General features: G+C 55.6%; 1 protein-coding gene across 9 annotated transcripts in view; it reads right to left on the bottom strand.

The window, feature by feature from the left end:
• Nucleotides 1–799: 799 nt before the first annotated feature.
• PTPA (protein phosphatase 2 phosphatase activator) overlaps nt 800–18,481 on the bottom strand; it is a 38,199-nt gene continuing 20,517 nt past the window's right edge. For 5 of the 9 annotated variants that reach the window (XM_054501185.1, XM_054501182.1, XM_063649948.1 and 2 more), the window contains 6 exons: nt 18,171–18,288; nt 14,976–15,075; nt 13,278–13,402; nt 12,181–12,281; nt 7,217–7,324; nt 800–2,370 (listed from right to left, as the gene is read on the bottom strand). In XM_054501185.1, coding sequence (XP_054357160.1) covers nt 2,293–2,370; nt 7,217–7,324; nt 12,181–12,281; nt 13,278–13,402; nt 14,976–15,075; nt 18,171–18,288 — 630 coding nt within the window. In that variant the 3' untranslated portion in view covers nt 800–2,292. The other 4 variants (XM_054501179.2, XM_063649947.1, XM_063649945.1 and 1 more) reach the window with 2 other exon arrangements.

Here is an 18,481-nt window from a genome sequence, read left to right as displayed (position 1 = left end):
CAGTCATGAGGAACATGCAGCCACTATTTGTGAAATGAAGGAATCCTCAAGACCAATGATAGGAACGTCATTATGCCCATTTTTCAGATCAGGAAGCCAAGGCTCAGAGAGAAGTCAACCATCAAGGCCCTTCTACTTCCTGGTGAGTAAGCAGCAGCTGCTCGGTTTGAACTCGGGTGTGCCTGAGGCAGCGCAAGCTGATGAGGGGCTGAGGCTTTCCAGTCCACGCAAGGCCTCTAAGGCCAAGAGAAAGGTCAAGGACCCTTGTTCTCTGAGCAAGAGTGTCTTAAGGAAGTCTGGGGCACAGCAGCCTCAGAGACCCTCAACTCCAGCCCAGCAGGGACAGGAGGGGCAGAGGAGGGAGAATAGAGGGCCACCCCCTCACAAACCACAGGTGCATGTTCCACTGTCAAAGCCCATCCAAAGGCTCCCTGGCCAGCTTGGGGCTAAGCTGGGAGTCCAGAGGGGCCCCCTTCACCAAGCACAGCTGCAGTGACCACCCGGGATATGCTATGTGCCAGGCCCTGAGCTGAGGACTTCACATCTGCTGTCCACTGCTGGCAGTCACCCTGTGACTGTCCCCATTTTGTGAATGAGGAAGCTGGGGCTCAGGGGCTTCAGTAACTTACAACCTTGCAGCCGGGGCTGCAGACAGCTGGGATTTAAACCCAGGAAAGGCTCAACCCAAACTGAAACAGCTCAAGTATCAGACACTGTGGCCTGAGGGAAGGGGACCTGATGGAGGTGTCATGCAGAAATGGGCTAAACATGTGACATGAAAAGACATACCTCACACAAGTGACAGGTGCAAAACAGAGGCTTTAATCTGAACAGCAATGAGGTTGGTGCAAGGGGCTGGGAGCCCATAGGGGGATAGGGGAGCCAAGAAGGGGTGTCTGGCCCTGGGAGAGAGGTGGACGCTGGGCCTCTTCTGAGAAATTGTCACTGACCTTTGGGACTCCTGACCCAGCCTCTGCCCAGACCATCACCGGATCCCAGGCTGAGCCCCTGTGTTGTGCTTCTCAGTGCTCCCCCTTCCTGAAGGGTGTGTGGACCCAGACACAGGAGGGGGCAGTGGAAAATGGCAGGCCTGGGGGACAAGCCTGTAAGAGCCAGGCCCAGGAACAGCCCTAGGAGAAACACCTCGGCGGTGGCCCTCAATAGGCCTGCCCAGCCCCCACTGGGCCCATCCTGAGCGCCAAAGCCTGGGCTTGGGAGGCCGTCACTTACCTCACCCTATAAAGGCAATGCACAGTTCAGGGAGGTGGGAGGACAAGGCGTGGGACTGCCACCTTCTGGGCCCACCCACCACCCAGGGGAGCAGAGAAGCAGGGCCCAGGGGCCCAGGGGCCCAGGATGAAGCTCGCAGCAGCGCAAAGGTAGCAGAAGTGGCCGGGCCTAAGACTGCCAAGAGGAATCCAGGCTCTCCAGATACAGTGGGCCCCAAGCCCCTCCCTGAGTTTCTGCCATCCCCTCCCTGCCAGGGAAAGTTCTGGAAAGACATGCCTCACCCCATCAGCTGGGCCCTCCCAGGAGCCCAGCACCTACCCAAAGGGCAGCTTCCATTGGCTAGGTTACCCTTGGGGAGCGGGAGAGATGTGGCTACAGCCAGGAAACCCAGCAAAGCCAAGGGCTAGAGAACTGAAGAGCCAGGGGGAGGCTTGGACACAGGGGGCCTCAGGCCCAGGGGGCAGGGTGAAAAGGAGCCTGGGAGGGGCACCAGCCAGGACAGCTAAGGCCTCTCCACCACCCGACGCCACCCACCCCACCCCAGCCCATGGCTGGCGGCCAGCCTCAGCTTCCAGCCCTAGCATAGATGGCCACCCCAGTGTGGCCTGGGAAACTGACCCGCCCCTGCAAGGAGTAGCTCCAACCCTTAAAGGCATCAACTCCAGGAAGGGAAAAGCAATGGAAGCAGCAGGGTATCTCCCCTCACCTCCCTGCGGTGCTGCAGAACAGCCTCTGCTCTCAAAACCAGACTGGACGGGAGTGAAGGGAGAAGAGGCCAGGAACAGGAGAGGGTGGCCGAGTGACCGGGCCCCAGACCCTCTCTTCTGGCCGTCTAGCACAGGGGAGCTCAGGAAACCAGCTACACTTTGGTCACTTCTCCCAACTTGGGCCCTGAAGCCTTATGCTCCGAGCCCCCTCAAGCCCATCTCGCCACCCCACCCCAGTAAACAGCCTCTCATCAAACGGGACAAACAGAGGGAGGGGATGGGGAGGGGCCACTGCTGGGGTGGGGAAGGCAGGCACAGGAACTGTGGCCTGAGTGGCTCTTCGGCTTGGCCCCTCCTAGCCCGACGTTACAGGATGGATGGGCAGCAGGCTCCCGAACTTGAAGTGCTGGATCACAGGGAACTTCTCCAGGCACTGTGAGGAAGGAGCAGGTGAGCAGAGTGGTGAGGGCCACACCACACCCCTGCCGGGACCCCAACAACCGCAGCAGCTCCCAGGTGTCCATCCTGGGCCCAGGAAGTAGCCCCGCCAGGGGATCCCCCAGGCCTTCCTCCCCCAGTTCCTCACTCCTTCTATCCAAAGACACCCACTCCACAACGAGACCCATGAGAGAGAGAGAGAGAAAAAAAAGGCAGCCCAAACCTACAAGGTAGAAACGGACAAGAGAGGCAGCCCAGGTGACATCACTTGGCCCAGAGAGGGAAGTTGGGAACCTGAGGTGGAAAGAACCCTCCTAATCACTGGGGTCCCCCCAGCCCAGGTCCCAGTTCAAGAGAAGAGACGTGGGGACATTTGAACATAAGCCTAAGAGGCTGAGGCCAGGCCCCAAAGCCTGTTTTCTCCAGCTTTCAGTTCTCTGGACTGAAAAAGACATCTTGGCACTTCAGAGTGAGACAATAAGAACCAGCTGACATTGAGTTCCCCCCAATCCTGGACAATTCCCAGCAGCCTGTGTGGGGGGCAGGGGAAAAAGAGCGCTGAACAGGGGAATGGCTGAGCAGGGGGGAGGCCCGACTCCCTGAGCCCAGCCCAGCCCGGGCTCCTAGCAGAGGAGCAGAGCTGGAGAGCAAGTGACAGGGCCTATCACAGAAGCTGGCCTGGCCCACAGGCAGCCGACCCCAGCTTCCAGCTGCAGTTCCCGCAACAGCACCCTCATGCCCGCCACACCTGGACACCAGCTCTCACAGGAACCGCTCCGGGCATGCGAGGGTTGGATCTGCCAAGACTGACCAGGGCCTCCTCCCACACCTTTGGCCACAGGAAACAATCAGAGTATGTTAGGCACCTCCTGGCTGGGGTGGAACAAGACTTACGGCCTCAGAGAAAGTAAGCGCCTCTGTGGCTATGATCTCAACCTCCAACTAACTTAGAGACAAAGGGGTGCTATGACTGGCCCAGGTTCCCTCTCCTCAAAAATCAGCTGTGGAACATAGGAGGGAGAAGCACCGGGATGACGAGTGGGCCAAAGAGGCACCAGGAGGGGAGGGAAAGAAGGATGGAAACCAAGCTCATGGTGGGGTGGGGAGCAGAGCCCTGGCCACAGCCAGGATCCTGGGCCTGAGGCACAGAATGCGGGGAGCAGGGGGCGGGAGGGGGAGCAGCCGCAGATCCAGGCCAGAGGCCAAGGCAGCTGCCATGGTGCTTATGTCATCCCGGAAATGGTCATAAGAGCCCCCCCACCCCCCAAGGGCCCTGGAATTCCAGAAAGGGTCAAAGGTCAACCTCCCTCTAGCTCCCATAGGAGAAGTTGCAGGGCGAGAAGGGGTGGAGGCAGGGGTTCTTCCCATTCTGCCCACAGGACCCCAGAGCCAGCCCCCTCAGAGCCATGGGAGCTGGGCCAAGGAAGCCTAAGGCTCCAGGGCAGGAAGGGCCTCCAGCCCGGCCTTTCTCCCAGCAAGGCCCTCCCATGTACCTGGGCGGAGCAGCGGCTTCAGACTGCCCCCTGACCTTCCAGCCAGAGGTGATTCAAGCTGGGGAAGGGACTCCCTGGGTCCTGACAAGGTCCTTCTGAAGGCAGCACTCGCACAAGCATGGCCCACAGGAAAGACAGGCCCCCTCAACCACACAAGGCCCCTGAGAGCACTTGGTTCTTTGGTCAGAAAGGCTGGGACAGATGCAGCATTAGACCCAAATCCTGAGGCCACCTACTGCCAGGCTGGTCAGACTTCTGTGGCAGCCCAGGAGGCCGACTCCCCTCAATCAACCAGTTCTGACTGGAGACCCAGCCTTCCTACCCACCCCTGGACTGCAAGACTGGCAGGCCTTGGAGGGCCTCCGTAGGTGCTAAGAACTGGCCTGTGAAAACAAGCCCTCTCCTTGGACCTCTGTGCAGGCAACATGCCAGCCCATGGGCCCTTCGGGACCAAGGACTAAGGGCTATTTGCTAGTAAGTTGTCAATGAGCACTGAACACTGCAAAGACTTGGTGATCTTTTTTTTTTTTTTCCCCCGAGACGGAGTCTTGCTCTGTTGCCCAGGCTGGAGTGCAGTGGCATGATCTCGGCTCACTGCAACCTCCACCTCCTAAATTCAAGTGATTGTCCTGCCTCAGCCTCCTGAGTAGCTGGAATTACAAGTGTGCACCACAATGCCAGGCTAATTTTTGTATTTTTAGTAGACATGGTGTTTCACCATGTTGGCCAGGCTGGTCACAAACTCCTGACCTCAGGTGATCGACCTGCCTTGGCCTCCCAAAGTGCTGGGATTATAGGCATGAGCCACTGCACACAACCAGTGATTTTTTTTTTTCTTTGAGACGGAGTCTCACTCTGTTGCCCAGGCTGGAGTGCAGTGGTGTGATCTCAACTCACTGCAACCTCCGCCTACCAGGTTCAAGCGATTCTCCCATCTCAGCCTCCCAAGTAGCTGGGACCACAGGCATGAGCCACCACACCCAGCTAATTTTTATATTTTTAATAGAGACGGGGTTTCACCATGTTGCCCAGGTTGGTCTCGAACTCCTGGCCTCAAGTGATCTGCCCACCTCAGCCTCCCAAAGTGCTGGGATTACAGGCGAAGACTTGGTGATTTTTTTTTTTTTTTTTTTTTTTTTTTTTTGAGAGAGTCTCGCTCTGTCGCCCAGGCTGGAGTGCAGTGACACCATCTCAGCTCACTGCAAGCTCCACCTCCCGGGCTCACGCCATTCTCCTGCCTCTGCCTCCCGAGTAGCTGGGACTACAGGCGCCCGCCACCACACCTGGCTAATTTTTTTATATTTTTAGTAGAGACGGGGTTTCACTGTGTTAGCCAGGATGGTCTCGATCTCCTGACCTCGTGATCCGCCCACCTTGGCCTCCCAAAGTGCTGGGATTACAGGCGTGAGCCACCGCGCTCGGCCTGACTTGGTGATCTTAAAGTCAGGGAGTTCCAGCGTCACCCTATACAGGAGCCTGTCCCCTTCCCCACACAGCGCTGGCCACACCCAGGGCTAGAATCTCCCGTTTTCAGGAAGGCCACTTTGTGATTACTACAGAGCTCCCCCATCCTGAGGTGGTCATTTTCAGTGTCCTCCTTGTGTTTGCCACCCTGTGCTCAGCCCCAACGGAGACCCCGACAGCCTGTGCAGAGCAGACAGTCCCTGTGTTCCTGCCACACCATCACCATTTTCAATCCGAATATGCTCCTCCCTCATCCTCTGGCAGCCTGGAGTTCTTTTGTCTCTGGAAGGGCAAGTGAGAGAAGGGGACAGGGTCTCTTGCCCTATCCTTTGGGCCTTAGAGCCTAAGTCAAGAGAAGTTTAGAGTCACTTGAATTAAGAGGCTTGTAGAGAAGACAGTACTTCAGGTACCAAGCAGGGAAGGCAGCCAGAGTCCTCTCTTTGGCACACAAGGGTTGGGGTTGGGAGGTGGCTGGAGAGCGCTGTGCACCTCTCACATGCTCAGACACCCTGGGGGCGGGGAGCACAGCAGAGTGAGAGTTCCCCAGCAGCTCCCACTGTGGGACATGCGGGGGTGGGGTCAGGAACATCAAGACACCAGAGGGCAGTGACCCAGGGCAGAGTCGGAGTGGAGAGCCGGGGGTGGCCAGCTGCAGCCGGAAGGAGCCTAGGCAGCTCCAGCCAACAGGCTCTCAGGCCTCTCAGATTAGAGAGGTATGTGGGCTGGAACCTAAACACAGGATGTGAGGTCCAGAAGAAGGGGACCAAAGGGGGAGGGGGCGGAAGGGAGAGAGGGCCCGGTCTGCTCAGTTCAAGCCTTGTTAACCCCTTCAGGACCGAGTGCAGGGAGTCAAGCCAACTGGAAGCATCTGTGCTCCCCCACCCCGCTGGCCTCTGGCGCCCTTCCCCGTTGTCCCACCTCTGCTGATGGGATCCAGGAAGCTCTGGGTCCAATGAAGACCTGGAGCAGCCCCTTCCCAGAAGAGAAGGCCAGCCAGGAGTCAAGAGATGGTGCCCACAGTACAGTGTCTGAGGCCATGAACTCAGGGCCAGTCTCAGGGCCAGCCTGAGAACACAAAGAAGAGACTTTAGGGATCCATCACTCCAGGTGTGGAACTTCACATACAGCCCTTCCCTGGCCAAGGTCAAGCAGTTCTAGAATTAGTCTTCCCAGGAAGTGGGAGGAGCTAGCAGAAGGGACAGAGTAGAAATAAAATGTCTCCTCCCCACTTGGAAGAGAGAAAAGGCCACCTCCTTGGCTGGGAGAACAGTGCCAAGAGGGCAGGAGACACCCTCGGCTGCCTGCCAGCAGGGGGAGCTCCAGGAAACCTCAGCTCTCCTCTCCTCAGCATCTCATTTGAGAGCAGGGAAAACCATTTGCATCAAAATCCCTGAAGTGGTCCATAATGCCAATTCCCGGCCTACCCTCAGACCTCCCACCACTCAGTGATCATACACACTAACATTTGAAGGCAGCACTTTGGAGATGCCTCCAAAGGGTAAGACGCTTCCTAGGTACGCCATGGGAGAGCCAGACTCAGATTACCCGAGCCTCGAGGAGCCTTCGGCCACTTGATGAGGGAGAAGGGAGGCCCCCATCGCCCCAACTTCCCAAGCAGCAGGTCCTTGCCTCAGCCTCCAAGCTCATCAGGACAGAGCTGGGCTGCAGCTTTTCAGGGCTGGGGTGGCTGGTGCTTCTCTGACTGCCCATGCCCCAGATGGGAGATTCCGAGGCCCCAAGTGTCAGAGAGGCTGGCCTAAGATTCAGAGCAAAACAGTGGAGTAGGAGGAAGCAGAAGCCCCAGGCTCCACATCTTTTGCTTTGTTCCCAGCCCAGGACCAAGTGCAGCAGCAGGGACGGGCACGCTGGCCAGCCCCCACTCACCTCGGCCTTATACATGCGGATGAGACCCTGGTTCACTTTGGACCAGGAAGGGACGGCGCTGATGTTCCACAGCTGGTTAGAGTGCTCTGCAAATGGGCCAGTCTTCATCTGAAAAAGAGAAGCCACAAGCTGAAGAGGGAGGTTCTGGCTGCGAGCTCATCCCTCCTCCCCTGCAGCAAAGTCACACCCATGCATGCACGCACACACACGCATGCGCGCACGCGCACACACACACCCATGCATGCGCACACACACCCATGCATGCACGCGCGCACGCACACACGCAGACACGCAGACGCGCACGCACGCGCACGCACACACACGCACCGCACACGCAGACACTTGGGGACCAAGCTATACCATCTGCCTGAGGGGCAAACATACAAACAGGCACGTGCAAGTGCCAGAGACAGGGTTCCCCTTTGGCCCTCAAGGCCTGCTAGGAAAATACAACATACCTTGCCCACCCACCTGCAGTCACCCCTCTTTCTCCCACAGCCCAAAAAAAGGGGGCCTGATTCCTATCGCCCACCAAATCCAGCAGCCTCAGGAAGACAAGATCTCCACCTGAGCTTCTGGTGTCGTTCCCACTGACTCCCCAGGAGCCTCAGAGCGCAGCGCCTCTCCAGCACAGGGGTTCACTCGGGTTCAGATAAACAGCAGCAGCAGCTGGACCCCACCCCTCCAGGCCCACCCCTTCTCCTCCAGGCCCCCCCACAGGTCACGTGGTCTGCACCTGCCACCAGCAGAGCTAGAAGAGATGAGGAAAGGGTCAATTTGCAAGAGGACCACCAAGGTGGGTATGACCAAACCCAGGTATCCGACAGCCCTCTGCCTGCCATGCAGGCAGGGAAGAGAGGGCCGATGGGAGGCAGGGGTGCCTGAAGCAGCAGCCAGCCTGGCCTGGCCAGGCCAGGAGGTGGGGAAGGGGTGGCCGCCACAGCAGCTGAAAGAGACAGGCACAAGGACGGCTCCATTCCTGGTCCTCCCTCTTGCCAAAGAGTCTGACCCTCCAGGAAGGAAGAGAAAGATTCTGCAGCCAGCATGAAGTTCCCATGACGTCAGAAACCACAGAGGGACGCCTGTGTGCCTGAGCATATCCCCCCGACACCGCTAGTCCAGCACATTTGTATTTATTAACCAAACAGTTCATAAGTCCCCTCGACACAGCCCCCCAGCTCATAGGCAGCATTTACAGGCGAACAGGGCTCTGCACCCCAGACCCATGTTGCAGAAGGAAGACTCTGCAAAAAGGCTGAGTCTGGCAAAGAAACAGAGACTTGGAAGGTTCTAGAAACATGCGGGTATCAGGGGAGGCTGGGTTATTTTTTGAAGGAGAAAAGATAAGCCAGAAACGCTTAAGGGGCATCAGTTCACCACAAGAGCCCTCAGGAGCCCCCACTCTTGAGCCATGGCCTGCCACCTGGTGATCCACTCCTGGCAGGCCTCTTCTCTAGTAAGGGCAACTGTGACAAAACTTTTAAGATTTATGTAAAAAAAAACTGTCATTTTATCCCCCTCATTTCCCTCCCCTGGCCCAGGTTCCCAAAAAGCCCAACCAAACACCCATGTTCAGGAGCAAGGACAACAGGCTCCTCCCTCCCCTCCTCTTCTCTCCCAGGCTCCACCACAGCCAGGCAAGAGCCCGAGGCACCCGACAGAGACAAAGCCCACCCGGGTCCCTGGGGGCCTTGTCTTGGGCCACTCGCTTCACCGAGAATCACCCGAGGCTCTCTGCTCCAGAAGGGCAGCCAGGAACCCCCAGCCTACAGGGGCCTCACCTCTGGGGAGCTTTCTTTCAACTGCCCAGCTCAACCACACTCCACCCCCAGCCCCTCCCCCACCTCCCCACCCTACCCCACCCCTTCCCCAGTCTGCAGGCTCCAGCCCTGTGCACACTTCCAGGCCCGAGAAAGCTCAGGGAGCATGGAGCTGTGTAACCAGTTTCACTCTCTAGACAGGGCCCTCTGAGCAAGCAACCAGGAGGCACCCTGTTGGCTTTGTCTGCCAGGGGCCTGCCCGGCAAGGGCTCCGAGGCAAAGGCAGGCAGATGGGCACTGGAAGACAGAGCCCCTGCCTCCTGGCCAGCCTCGCCTACCAGGGCCAAAGAACAGATCTTCAAAAGGCCTCTGGCAGAGCCAGGGCTAGGCCCATGTCCTGGAGCTCCAGTGGCCCTGGGCCCCCACCCACAGAAAGGCCAGAGAGGTAGTTTCTTTGGAGGGGCTGCAGGCTGCCCCCCAGGCCTTCAGTGCCCCAGGGTCTCCCTAAGTCCTTCAGAGAGGTTACAGTCCTTTGCCTGTAACTCTGGCAAAAGAAAACAGACGAGTGGGGAAAAAAGGAATCGGGGCTGGAAGACAAAAAAAAAAAATTAGCTCATTCTAGCCACAAAGGGAGAAGAGAAAGAACCAGAACGAGCGAGCGAGCTGCAGCCCGCAGTGACCCCAGGGGAATCGTGTGAGTCAGAGCAGCCATATTGAGCAGGAAATTACTCACAGACGCTGCGTTCCTGCCTCTCCACTCCCCAGAGAATCGGCCTTTTGTAAATGGCTCCTCTGTCAGTAACTGGGGGGGATGGGCGGGGGTGGGGAGGCTCTGCACAGCGCCTTCCTGTCAGCTCCTTCCCTTCCAGCTGAAATCTGATCCCTCCCTTCCCAAAACTCCAAATTTAGAAGCCAGATTGAAACTGAAATTCTTTTCCTGCCTGCCCTGGGCTCTTAAAGGCGCCAGGGCTGCATTTACAGAGGCTGTAGAGGCCCTGCAAGGTGGGGTCCCTCACCTAGGATGCTCTCAGGTATCAGGGCAGTCTTGGCATAAGACCCTGAAAGGGCTGCCTGATTCCATTCCCAGGTTCTCGGTGTTTTATTTAATCTCCCAGTTAAAAGAGCACCATGGTGAATCCAGGGTCTCCAGAGGAAACACTGCCTACTTCCCAAGCATGGCGTACAGAACTCCGTGCAAGCCTCCAGGTCCCGAGTGAGCTAGGCCAGGCCACTCACCAACTAGGGGCTGCAAAAGGCTGCTCACTGCTCCGATGTGGAAGAGGGTGGGCGCTCTGGAGAACCAACACAAAGTGTGCTGCAACCAGCGGCCACGTGGCAAGATGGGCCCTTGCTGCAGCCACCTCAGCTCCTGGGCACACTCCTTCCTCCTAGGGTCTACTGTTGAACACCATGCCCAAGAGCCTAGACCCAAAGTGAAAACCCGGACCTGTGGAGAAGGTGCGGAACAGCCAAAAACTCTAGGCACGCCCTCTCCTCCCTGTTCTGCTGCTGCCTCAAATAAATGTCACCAAACCCTTTCCAAGTTCAGTGTGCCTCTCCTGCCACCTAGTGGCTACTTTGAGATTTCCTCTAGTGGAAGAACTGGGTCCCAAACTTTGGAAAAGCTTTTGGGGTGTTTATACCAACATAATCAACCAACCAACTAAAGACACAAAATTTTACCATGGAATCAATTCCCAAAATCCTGGAGGCCAGGCCTGACCTGCCTCCTAGTTAGAATATCGACAGGGACCCAGAGACCTGGCCAGCCGCCGGGGGAGCCCAAACAGCTCAGCCTTTTAGCCACACGCAAGAGCTCAGTGTGCAATCTGCACCCTTCTTCCCACCCTGCTCCTCCAGCTTATCCTGAGGTTCCCCAGGGCTCCGCAGACCCCCACATTCCACTCCACAGAGAGCAGCACGTGACTGGCTTTCAAGGCAGTGAGCCAGGCTGCCCCCAAATCCTCCCGACCTTGGGCCTGCCACACTGCTGAGGGCAGCAGATCTCTGGGAATGAAGCGGTGGCCGCCCAGCCGTCAGTCCCGGCTCCATTTGCTGACTTGGAAAAAATGTGTCATTCCCCTCTGGCCTCTGGAGTTTGGCAGAAGCCTGAGCCGAATGTTGACCAGGAAGAGCCTGGAGCCAAGGCTGCTGGTTATAACCCAGCTTTCTCCACCTCTTCGGGGGCTCAGAATATACAGCCCGGACAGAGAGCAGCCCCCGTGGCCGGCGTCCACAGGCCTGCTAGGGACCTCACTGAGGCAGCAGACATCCGTGCTGGTGTTGGGAAAGGGACTAAGGAGGGATAGAACTCTCAAACCCTCTCCAGATAGCAGAGCTAGGGTGCCCTTTGGAAACTGGGGCATTGGGATGGCAGAGAGGATAAGAAGTCCTAACACCTCCCTCAAGAGAGGTCAGAGAGCAGAGGGTCCCCAGATTTCCTGTGCAGTCGCCTGGCACGTGTGTTTAGATGCAGGTTCCTGGCTCTTGTCCCCTAAGATTCTGACGCAGTAAGCTGGGATGGAGGGCCCAGGAATGTGCGTTTTAACAAACACCCTAGGAGATCTTGCACAAGTGGTCCAGGGCCCACTGCAAGGAATCCTGCCTTGGTGAGACAAGAACTTCCAGTTCCAGAACCCAGCTGTGGGGCTGGCTGTCCAGTGACTGCCACCACAGGCCAGGCCTGCGCACTCCCACTCCGGCACTTTGCTCGGGCCCACGTCCTCAGGCACTGACAGAGACGTGTCCCTTCAACAGAAAAGCTGTCTGCACCAGAAGTTCGCTCTATCTCCTCTGGTGGTTTCATTTTACACATCCACAAGCACATGGTTCTACAGACCCTTGTGGGGCCCCACAGAAAGATGCTGACCCTCCCCCACAAACCTCCCCCCGCCCGCCCCGACCCTTTCAGACCTGCTGCAGCAGTCACCAAGGCCAGTTAGTGACCAAGTCTTAGACCCTCATCTCGACACTCCTGTGGTGTTCAGGAGAAACTGAAGGAGAACTGGGCGGAGGACCTGACAGTCAGCAGCGGCTGACTCTCAGGAGAGGCCCAGTGGTGCTTCCTTTTCAATAACCCGCTCCGGCCGGCCCTGCCATTTTGGGCAGCAGCTCTGGCTCTTCTGATCCACTGTAAAGCCACCAGCCTTGGTTCATCTGAGCCTGGAGGCAACCACCGGCTTCTCTCTCACCCCTCCTCCTCACCTCGGTAATAAACAGGATACACTCCAGGAACATGTAGTCCTTGTGATTCTCATTCACGGCCTTCTCATCCACAAAGTGTCTGGGCTCCAGGTATGGGTGGTCTGGGAAGAGGAATGGGCCCCAGGGTTCAGAACCAGGCCTCACCACTACCTGGGCAACCCGGCCCAGCAGTCACACCCACCCAGGGGCCTCAGTCCTGCCTGTGGTGCCCTCAACACCTCACCTTGAAGGAGCAATAAATGGCTCTGGGTTTGTGTATTCTAATGTGCTAAGCTCTAGCTGCATGGCGTTGGACGCATGACTTCAGCCTGCCAAGGTTCAGTTTCCTCACCTGGACAGTGGGGACAAGAACAGCACCTCCTCCTAGGGGCCATGACAATAATTACCACGCCTACAGCACTTAGTATGGTGCCTGGTGCAGGTGCCAGTCAGCAGAGCTGGCTTCATGCTGGCAGACCCTTCGCAGTGTCACTGAGAAGATTCAGGGAGGCAATGCACCTGAGGCCACAACTAATGGTCATTTATGAATATCATTCTGTAGGCAGTTCGTTCTTCATCAAAATAGAGATGATCACCCACTCCCATCCTGAAAACCAGCTTCAAGAGTGGGGGAGTCACCAGAGCAGGCCTCTCTGAGCCCCACAGGAAGCAGGCCCACCACCCAGCACTTGGCAGCTGCTCCCTAACGGGCCCCTTTGCACACAGCTTGATAATAACAGTGGATGACGCTGGTCACCAAATCAAAAGGGTCCCTCATTTTCAACATAAAACCCCACAGCTGCTGCCAGGAGCTGGGGCGCATTTCACACCAGTCCATTATGTGCCAGGCGTGTGCCCTTGCTCCAGCCCATGCCACTTCCCATTATCTTGGTGGTGTTTGGCCTCCGCGTCCTCCAGCCCACCACACGGGCTCTCACAGCAGAAGGTTGACAGCAAACAGCCTCCCTCAATAGCTGCTCTAATGTCCTGTTTTCCAAGCTGTCACTGTCTGCCCCGGGCAGGAGGAAGGGAAGGAGGGAGCGCAGGAGGGGCAGGGGAGGGCCACAGAACGCAGCCTTGGTTGGGGGTGGAGGGATAGGCACCTCCCGCTCCAGTACCTATCAGCTGCGAACTGCCCCAGATGAAGGGAAGAAACTGGAAGTCATCCAGACCCCACACTCCCTGGCTGCCGGCTGGCTCCATCCTGTATGTTTTCTGGAGTTTCCGCATAACTTCAAGGTACCTGCACAGGAGGGCAAGGAAAGGGAAGGTAGCAAAAAGTAAAAAAGACAGTCTCACCCTTTCGGCCACTGGGAGCACAAGGAGACCCCAAAATAACCACTGAAGAGTGTAACCGGTCTCAATTTCAATAATGTAGTTTTACTTCCCCCAACAAACACTCAGCCATCTTTTGGCTCAGGAAAGGGATAAAAATCACTGATTAAGGGCCCGGGCGCGGTGGCTCACGCCTGTAATCCCAGCACTTTGGGAGGCCGAGGCGGGCGGATCACAAGGTCAGGAGATCGAGACCATCCTGGCCAACACGGTGAAACCCTGTCTCTACTAAAAATACAAAAAATCAGCCAGGTGTGGTGGCGGGCACCTGTAGTCCTAGCTACTCTGGAGGATGAGGCAGGAGAATGGCATGAACCCAGGAGGCAGAGCTTGCAGTGAGCCAAGATCTCGCCACTGCACTCCAGCCTGGGCGACAGAGCGAGACCCTGTCTCAAAAAAAATAAAAAAATAAAAAATAAAAATCACTGATTAGGAAGGTGGGTTTTGGTGCCATCAACTCCTGACAACTTGTAAAACCCTGGGCAGGGCCTCAGCCTCTCCAGCCTCAGTTGGCCTGTCTGAAAGCTGACACAAGTCCCAGCAGGTCATCTCCTAGGTTCTTCTGGTTCCAACCTTCTATATTATCAGAGGCTGCATATCAGCCACCTGTGAAGCATCGAGCACTGCTCCTGGGCTCCGTCACAGGCCTGCTGCAGCAGCACTGCTAGACTGGGGTCTGCAACGGGGATTTTAAGAGCTCTGGGTAACTGATCCACATCAGTGCTGCCCAGTGACTGGCTTGGGAGGTGCGGGGCAGCAGGTCAGAGTCTGACTACCTGCGTTCAGCTGGCGTGAACCCAGTGAAGACACTGGGTATCTCTGTGCCTCAGTTTCCTCATATGTAAAATGGAAATAATAGTTGCTATTTCATAGGGTTGCTGTTAGAATTAATGAGTTATACATAAAGTGCTTAGAATTCTTCCTCCACATGGTCAACACCGTGTGAGTACTGGCAGACATTATGTGACAATTCTTTTTTTTTGAGACAGAGTCTCACTCTGTCACCCAGGCTGGAGTACAGTGGCATGATCTCAGCTCACTGCAACCTCCGCCTCCTGGGTTTAAGCAATTCTTCTGCCTCAGCCTCCTGAGTAGCTGGAATTACAGGCGAGTGCCACCATGCCCAGCTAATTGTTGTATTTTTAGTAAAGACGGGGTTTCATCATGTTGGCCAGGCTGGTGTCGAACACCTGACCTCGTGATCCGCCTGCCTGGGCCTCCCAAAGTCCTGGGATTACAGGCGTGAGCCACCGCGCCCGGCCTATGTGACAATTCTTTCACTTGTTTTTACTTGGAGGTTAATTTGAACCTGTTGGAAAAAGGCCTTGGACACTCCATCCACAGCCAGAGCTTGATTAGGACAGGACAAGAGAACCATGAGCCACTCAGGAGAACCCTAGAGCACCCCATTTCCCAGTCTGAGGAGGAAACAGATGGCCCCCTCACGCCCCCTCCTCCAACCCTCCTGTCCTTTCTCTCACCGATTGAACACCTTGAAGACAATAGCTATTTGGTCATCCACCCGGAGCACCCCAATCTTGCAGAGACAGCAGAGGAAAGCAGCGAAGGCTGCCTCATGCCCTGGAGGAGAAAAACAACCAGCGTTGACAGTCGTCCAGGTAAATGACTGGGATTGTTTTAGTCTCCCAGAGTCCGAATCACTGATAAGTGCCCCTCTGAGGACGGTGGTCAACATGGAGACAATGAGACCTCTTCCCCATTCAGAAAGACTTGCTAGGCCCTTTCCATTCAAGAACTATAATACCAGTACTGGCCGTGCATGGTGGCTCATGCCTGTAATGCCAGCACTTCAGGAGGCTGAGGCAGGCAGATTGCTTGAGCTCAGCAGTTTGAGATCAGCCTGGCCAACACGGCAAAACCCTGTCTCTACAAAAAATACAAAAATTAGCCAGACATGGTGGCACGTGCCTGTGGTCCCTACTACTCAGGAGGCTGAGATGGAGGATCTCCTGAGCCCAGGAGGTTGAGGCTGCAGTGAGCCATGATAAGGCCACTGCACTCCAGCCTGGGCGACAAAGTGAGACTGTCAAAAAAAAAAAAAAAAAAAAGAAATAAAATAAAAATAAAGAACTACCAGTACTATTATTCCACTCCTAAAAGACCCGGGCTGGACATTTACATTTCATTACGTAGGTTTAACTCACTCAGCAATTCCACCATATTTACTGAGCACCTACCATGTAAGCAGTCACTGTCCATGTTATGCACTAGGAGACAGTGCAAGTAAGTCCTTGCCCTCAGAAAGTTTATGATCTATCAGGGACAATAGACATTATAAATATACAGTCACTACTATGATTCCAGCTCTGAAGGAGAAAGACAGGGTACTAACTGGAGGATATCACAGAAGGACCCTGACGTAAGGGTTCAAGGTTTCCCCTAAGGAACTAACATCTAATCTGAAATCTGAAAGATGTGAGCTGGCAAGGCAAAGGGAGTGAGGGAAGCAAGAAATGCATTCTAGCCAGAAGGAATAGCATGTGCACAGGCCTTGAGGCAAGAAAAAGTTTGATCTGTTTGAGGAACCCTAAGGAGGCCAGTATGTCGAAGGCAGTGAGAGCAAGGGAGAACGTGTAATGACAGGAGGCTACAGGTCACATGGGCCTTGTGGCCATAGGAAAGAGCTCAGACTTTACCCTAAGAGCAATAGGGAGCCACTGCAGGCTTCTAAGCAGGGAACACATGATCAGATTACAGGGTGAAAAAGCATCCTCCTTCCTTTCCCAGTCATATCAAACAGGAATGGTCTGCACTGTAGGAACTACTCACTGGACTGTGATTGAATCCCATTGTTCACAGTGTCACACAAAACCTATCTGGAGGGAGGTGAGAAGAGAATGTGTCAGAGAATACTTCTGTCCTGTCTCTGGAGGACGAAGACCCCTCCAGGGCCTGGAAGCTTGTGGGCTGTTTCCTTCCCCTGCCACGGTTTCCAATTATGACCAGCCAGGGCCCAGGCTCCCATTGTTCAGGGGTTCACATGCAGCTGGGGCACCAACCCCTGCTGACCTGGCCAGTCTTCCCTCTTTGATCTTTTCCCTGCTGGTCTTAGTCAAAGCCCCACCTGGTCCAAGAGGGCCCTTCTCCAGGGCCTGCCTCTGTGGCTGGGGCTCCCTCCTGTGGATCACATTCCCCAGACAAGGGGAGGGCTGAGCAATGCCCCATCTGCCTGCCTCAGGGAAGGAAGGTGGGCCCTCACCAAAGCAGAGGTCCTCCTTAGCTGCACAGGCCGGCCCTGACCTAGAGAACACCTCCCTTCTATATTTTTGAGAGATGGGGTCTCAGCATGGTGGCTCCACAGGCCATGCCCTGACCTAGAGAACGCCTCCTTTTTATATTTTTGAGAGATGGCATCTCAGCATGGTGGCTCGCACCTATAATCCGAGCACTTTGGGAGGCTGAGGTGGGAGAACAGCTTGAGCTCAGGAGTTCAAGACCAGCCTGGGCAACATGGCAAAATCTCATCTCTATAAAAAATACAAAACAATCAGCCAGGCATGGTGGCTCACGCCTGTAATCCCAGTCCCAGCACTTTGGGAGGCCAAGGTGGGTAGAGAAGTGACCTCACCAGAGGTCAGGAGTTGGAAACCAGCCTGGCCAACATGGTGAAACCCTGTCTCTACTAAAAACACTAAAATTAGCCAGGTATGGTGGCGTGTGCCTGTAGTCCCAGCAGAAGAATCGCTTGAACCCAGGAGGTAGAGGTTGCAGTGAGCCAAGATCGTGCCACTGCACTACAGCCTGGGCAATACAGTGAGACTCTGTCTCAAATAAATAAATAAATAAATTGCCAGGCTGGTGGTGCACACCTGTAGTCCCAGGTACTGGGGAGTGGGGAGATGCAGAGGCGGGAGCATCACTTGGGCCCAGGAGGTCAAGGCTGCAGTGGGCCAAGATCACATCAGTGCACTGCAGCCTGGGTGACAAAGCAAGACCCTGTCTCAAAAAAATAAATATATAAATAAAAATAACTTAAAATAAATTTTTAAAAAAGAGATGGAGTCTTGCTACATTGCCTAGGCTGGTCTTAAACTCCTGAGCTCAGGCAATCTTCCCCCTCAGCCTCCCAAAGTGCTAGGATTACAGGCACGCACCACTGCACCTGTCTACACTTCCCTTTTAAAGTGCCCACAAACTCTCTCTCCTCAAAGTCCAGGTCCCTTGGCTTACATGGACCACAGATCCAAAGAGCCCAATAGCACAGACAATGTGGCTAAGAGACAAGGGGTACAAGGGAGAGGGTGTGCCACGACACTGCAAAGGCCACCAAGAAGCGTTCCCATTTCTCAAAGCTTCAGTAAGCTGCTGCCTTGACATACAGTAAGTGCTCAATTAATAATTATTATTTTGGTGATGATGAGGAGCTCAGAGACCATTTTCACAAGAACAGAAAGCAGCGCTGCACAAGCACCATGCACGGGGCATCAGCTCCCCCTGGTGGACTATGGAAGAGCTGCAGCATCCGGGCCTCCCTGCATGCCTACGCCCTCCCTGCCTGTGAAACCACCCTGAACCCCAGTTGGCCCCAATAGGTTGCAGGTGCTTGGCGAATTCTTGATTGCTCTCGCTTGCTCAGAGGGCCCAGAGACCACCTGAAGCCCAAAACAGAAAGCAGTGAAACTAGATAAGTACAGAGCCCCACAAGCAGCAGATACCTGTGCCGTAGTCAATGCGCGTGGAGTTCCCCACTGACTCCTTTAGGTAAACAGCCACCTCAGGCACAGCAGCTGCCAGATGGGTGGGGACCACTGTGGCCACCAAGTTTTCTGCTTCCTGGTAACACAAGAGACACAAAGTGGTGGCAGCATATTAAGCAGCATCCCAGTGGGCAGGTGCCCAGGGGCAGCACCTGACTGGGGGCCCGCGCTGCCATGCCAGGCCAGCCTGGTTCCCTGTTCTGACAGGCCACAGAAGGAAGGGGAAGGACAGCATTTATTCTTCCACAGCAGAAGACTACCCAGGTGGC

This window comes from Pongo pygmaeus, chromosome 13 (genome assembly GCF_028885625.2).
Source record: "Pongo pygmaeus isolate AG05252 chromosome 13, NHGRI_mPonPyg2-v2.0_pri, whole genome shotgun sequence".
NCBI classification, from domain to species: Eukaryota; Metazoa; Chordata; class Mammalia; order Primates; family Hominidae; genus Pongo; species Pongo pygmaeus.
Note: the sequence above shows the minus strand (reverse complement) of the source record. Positions and strands in the feature narration are given on the sequence as shown.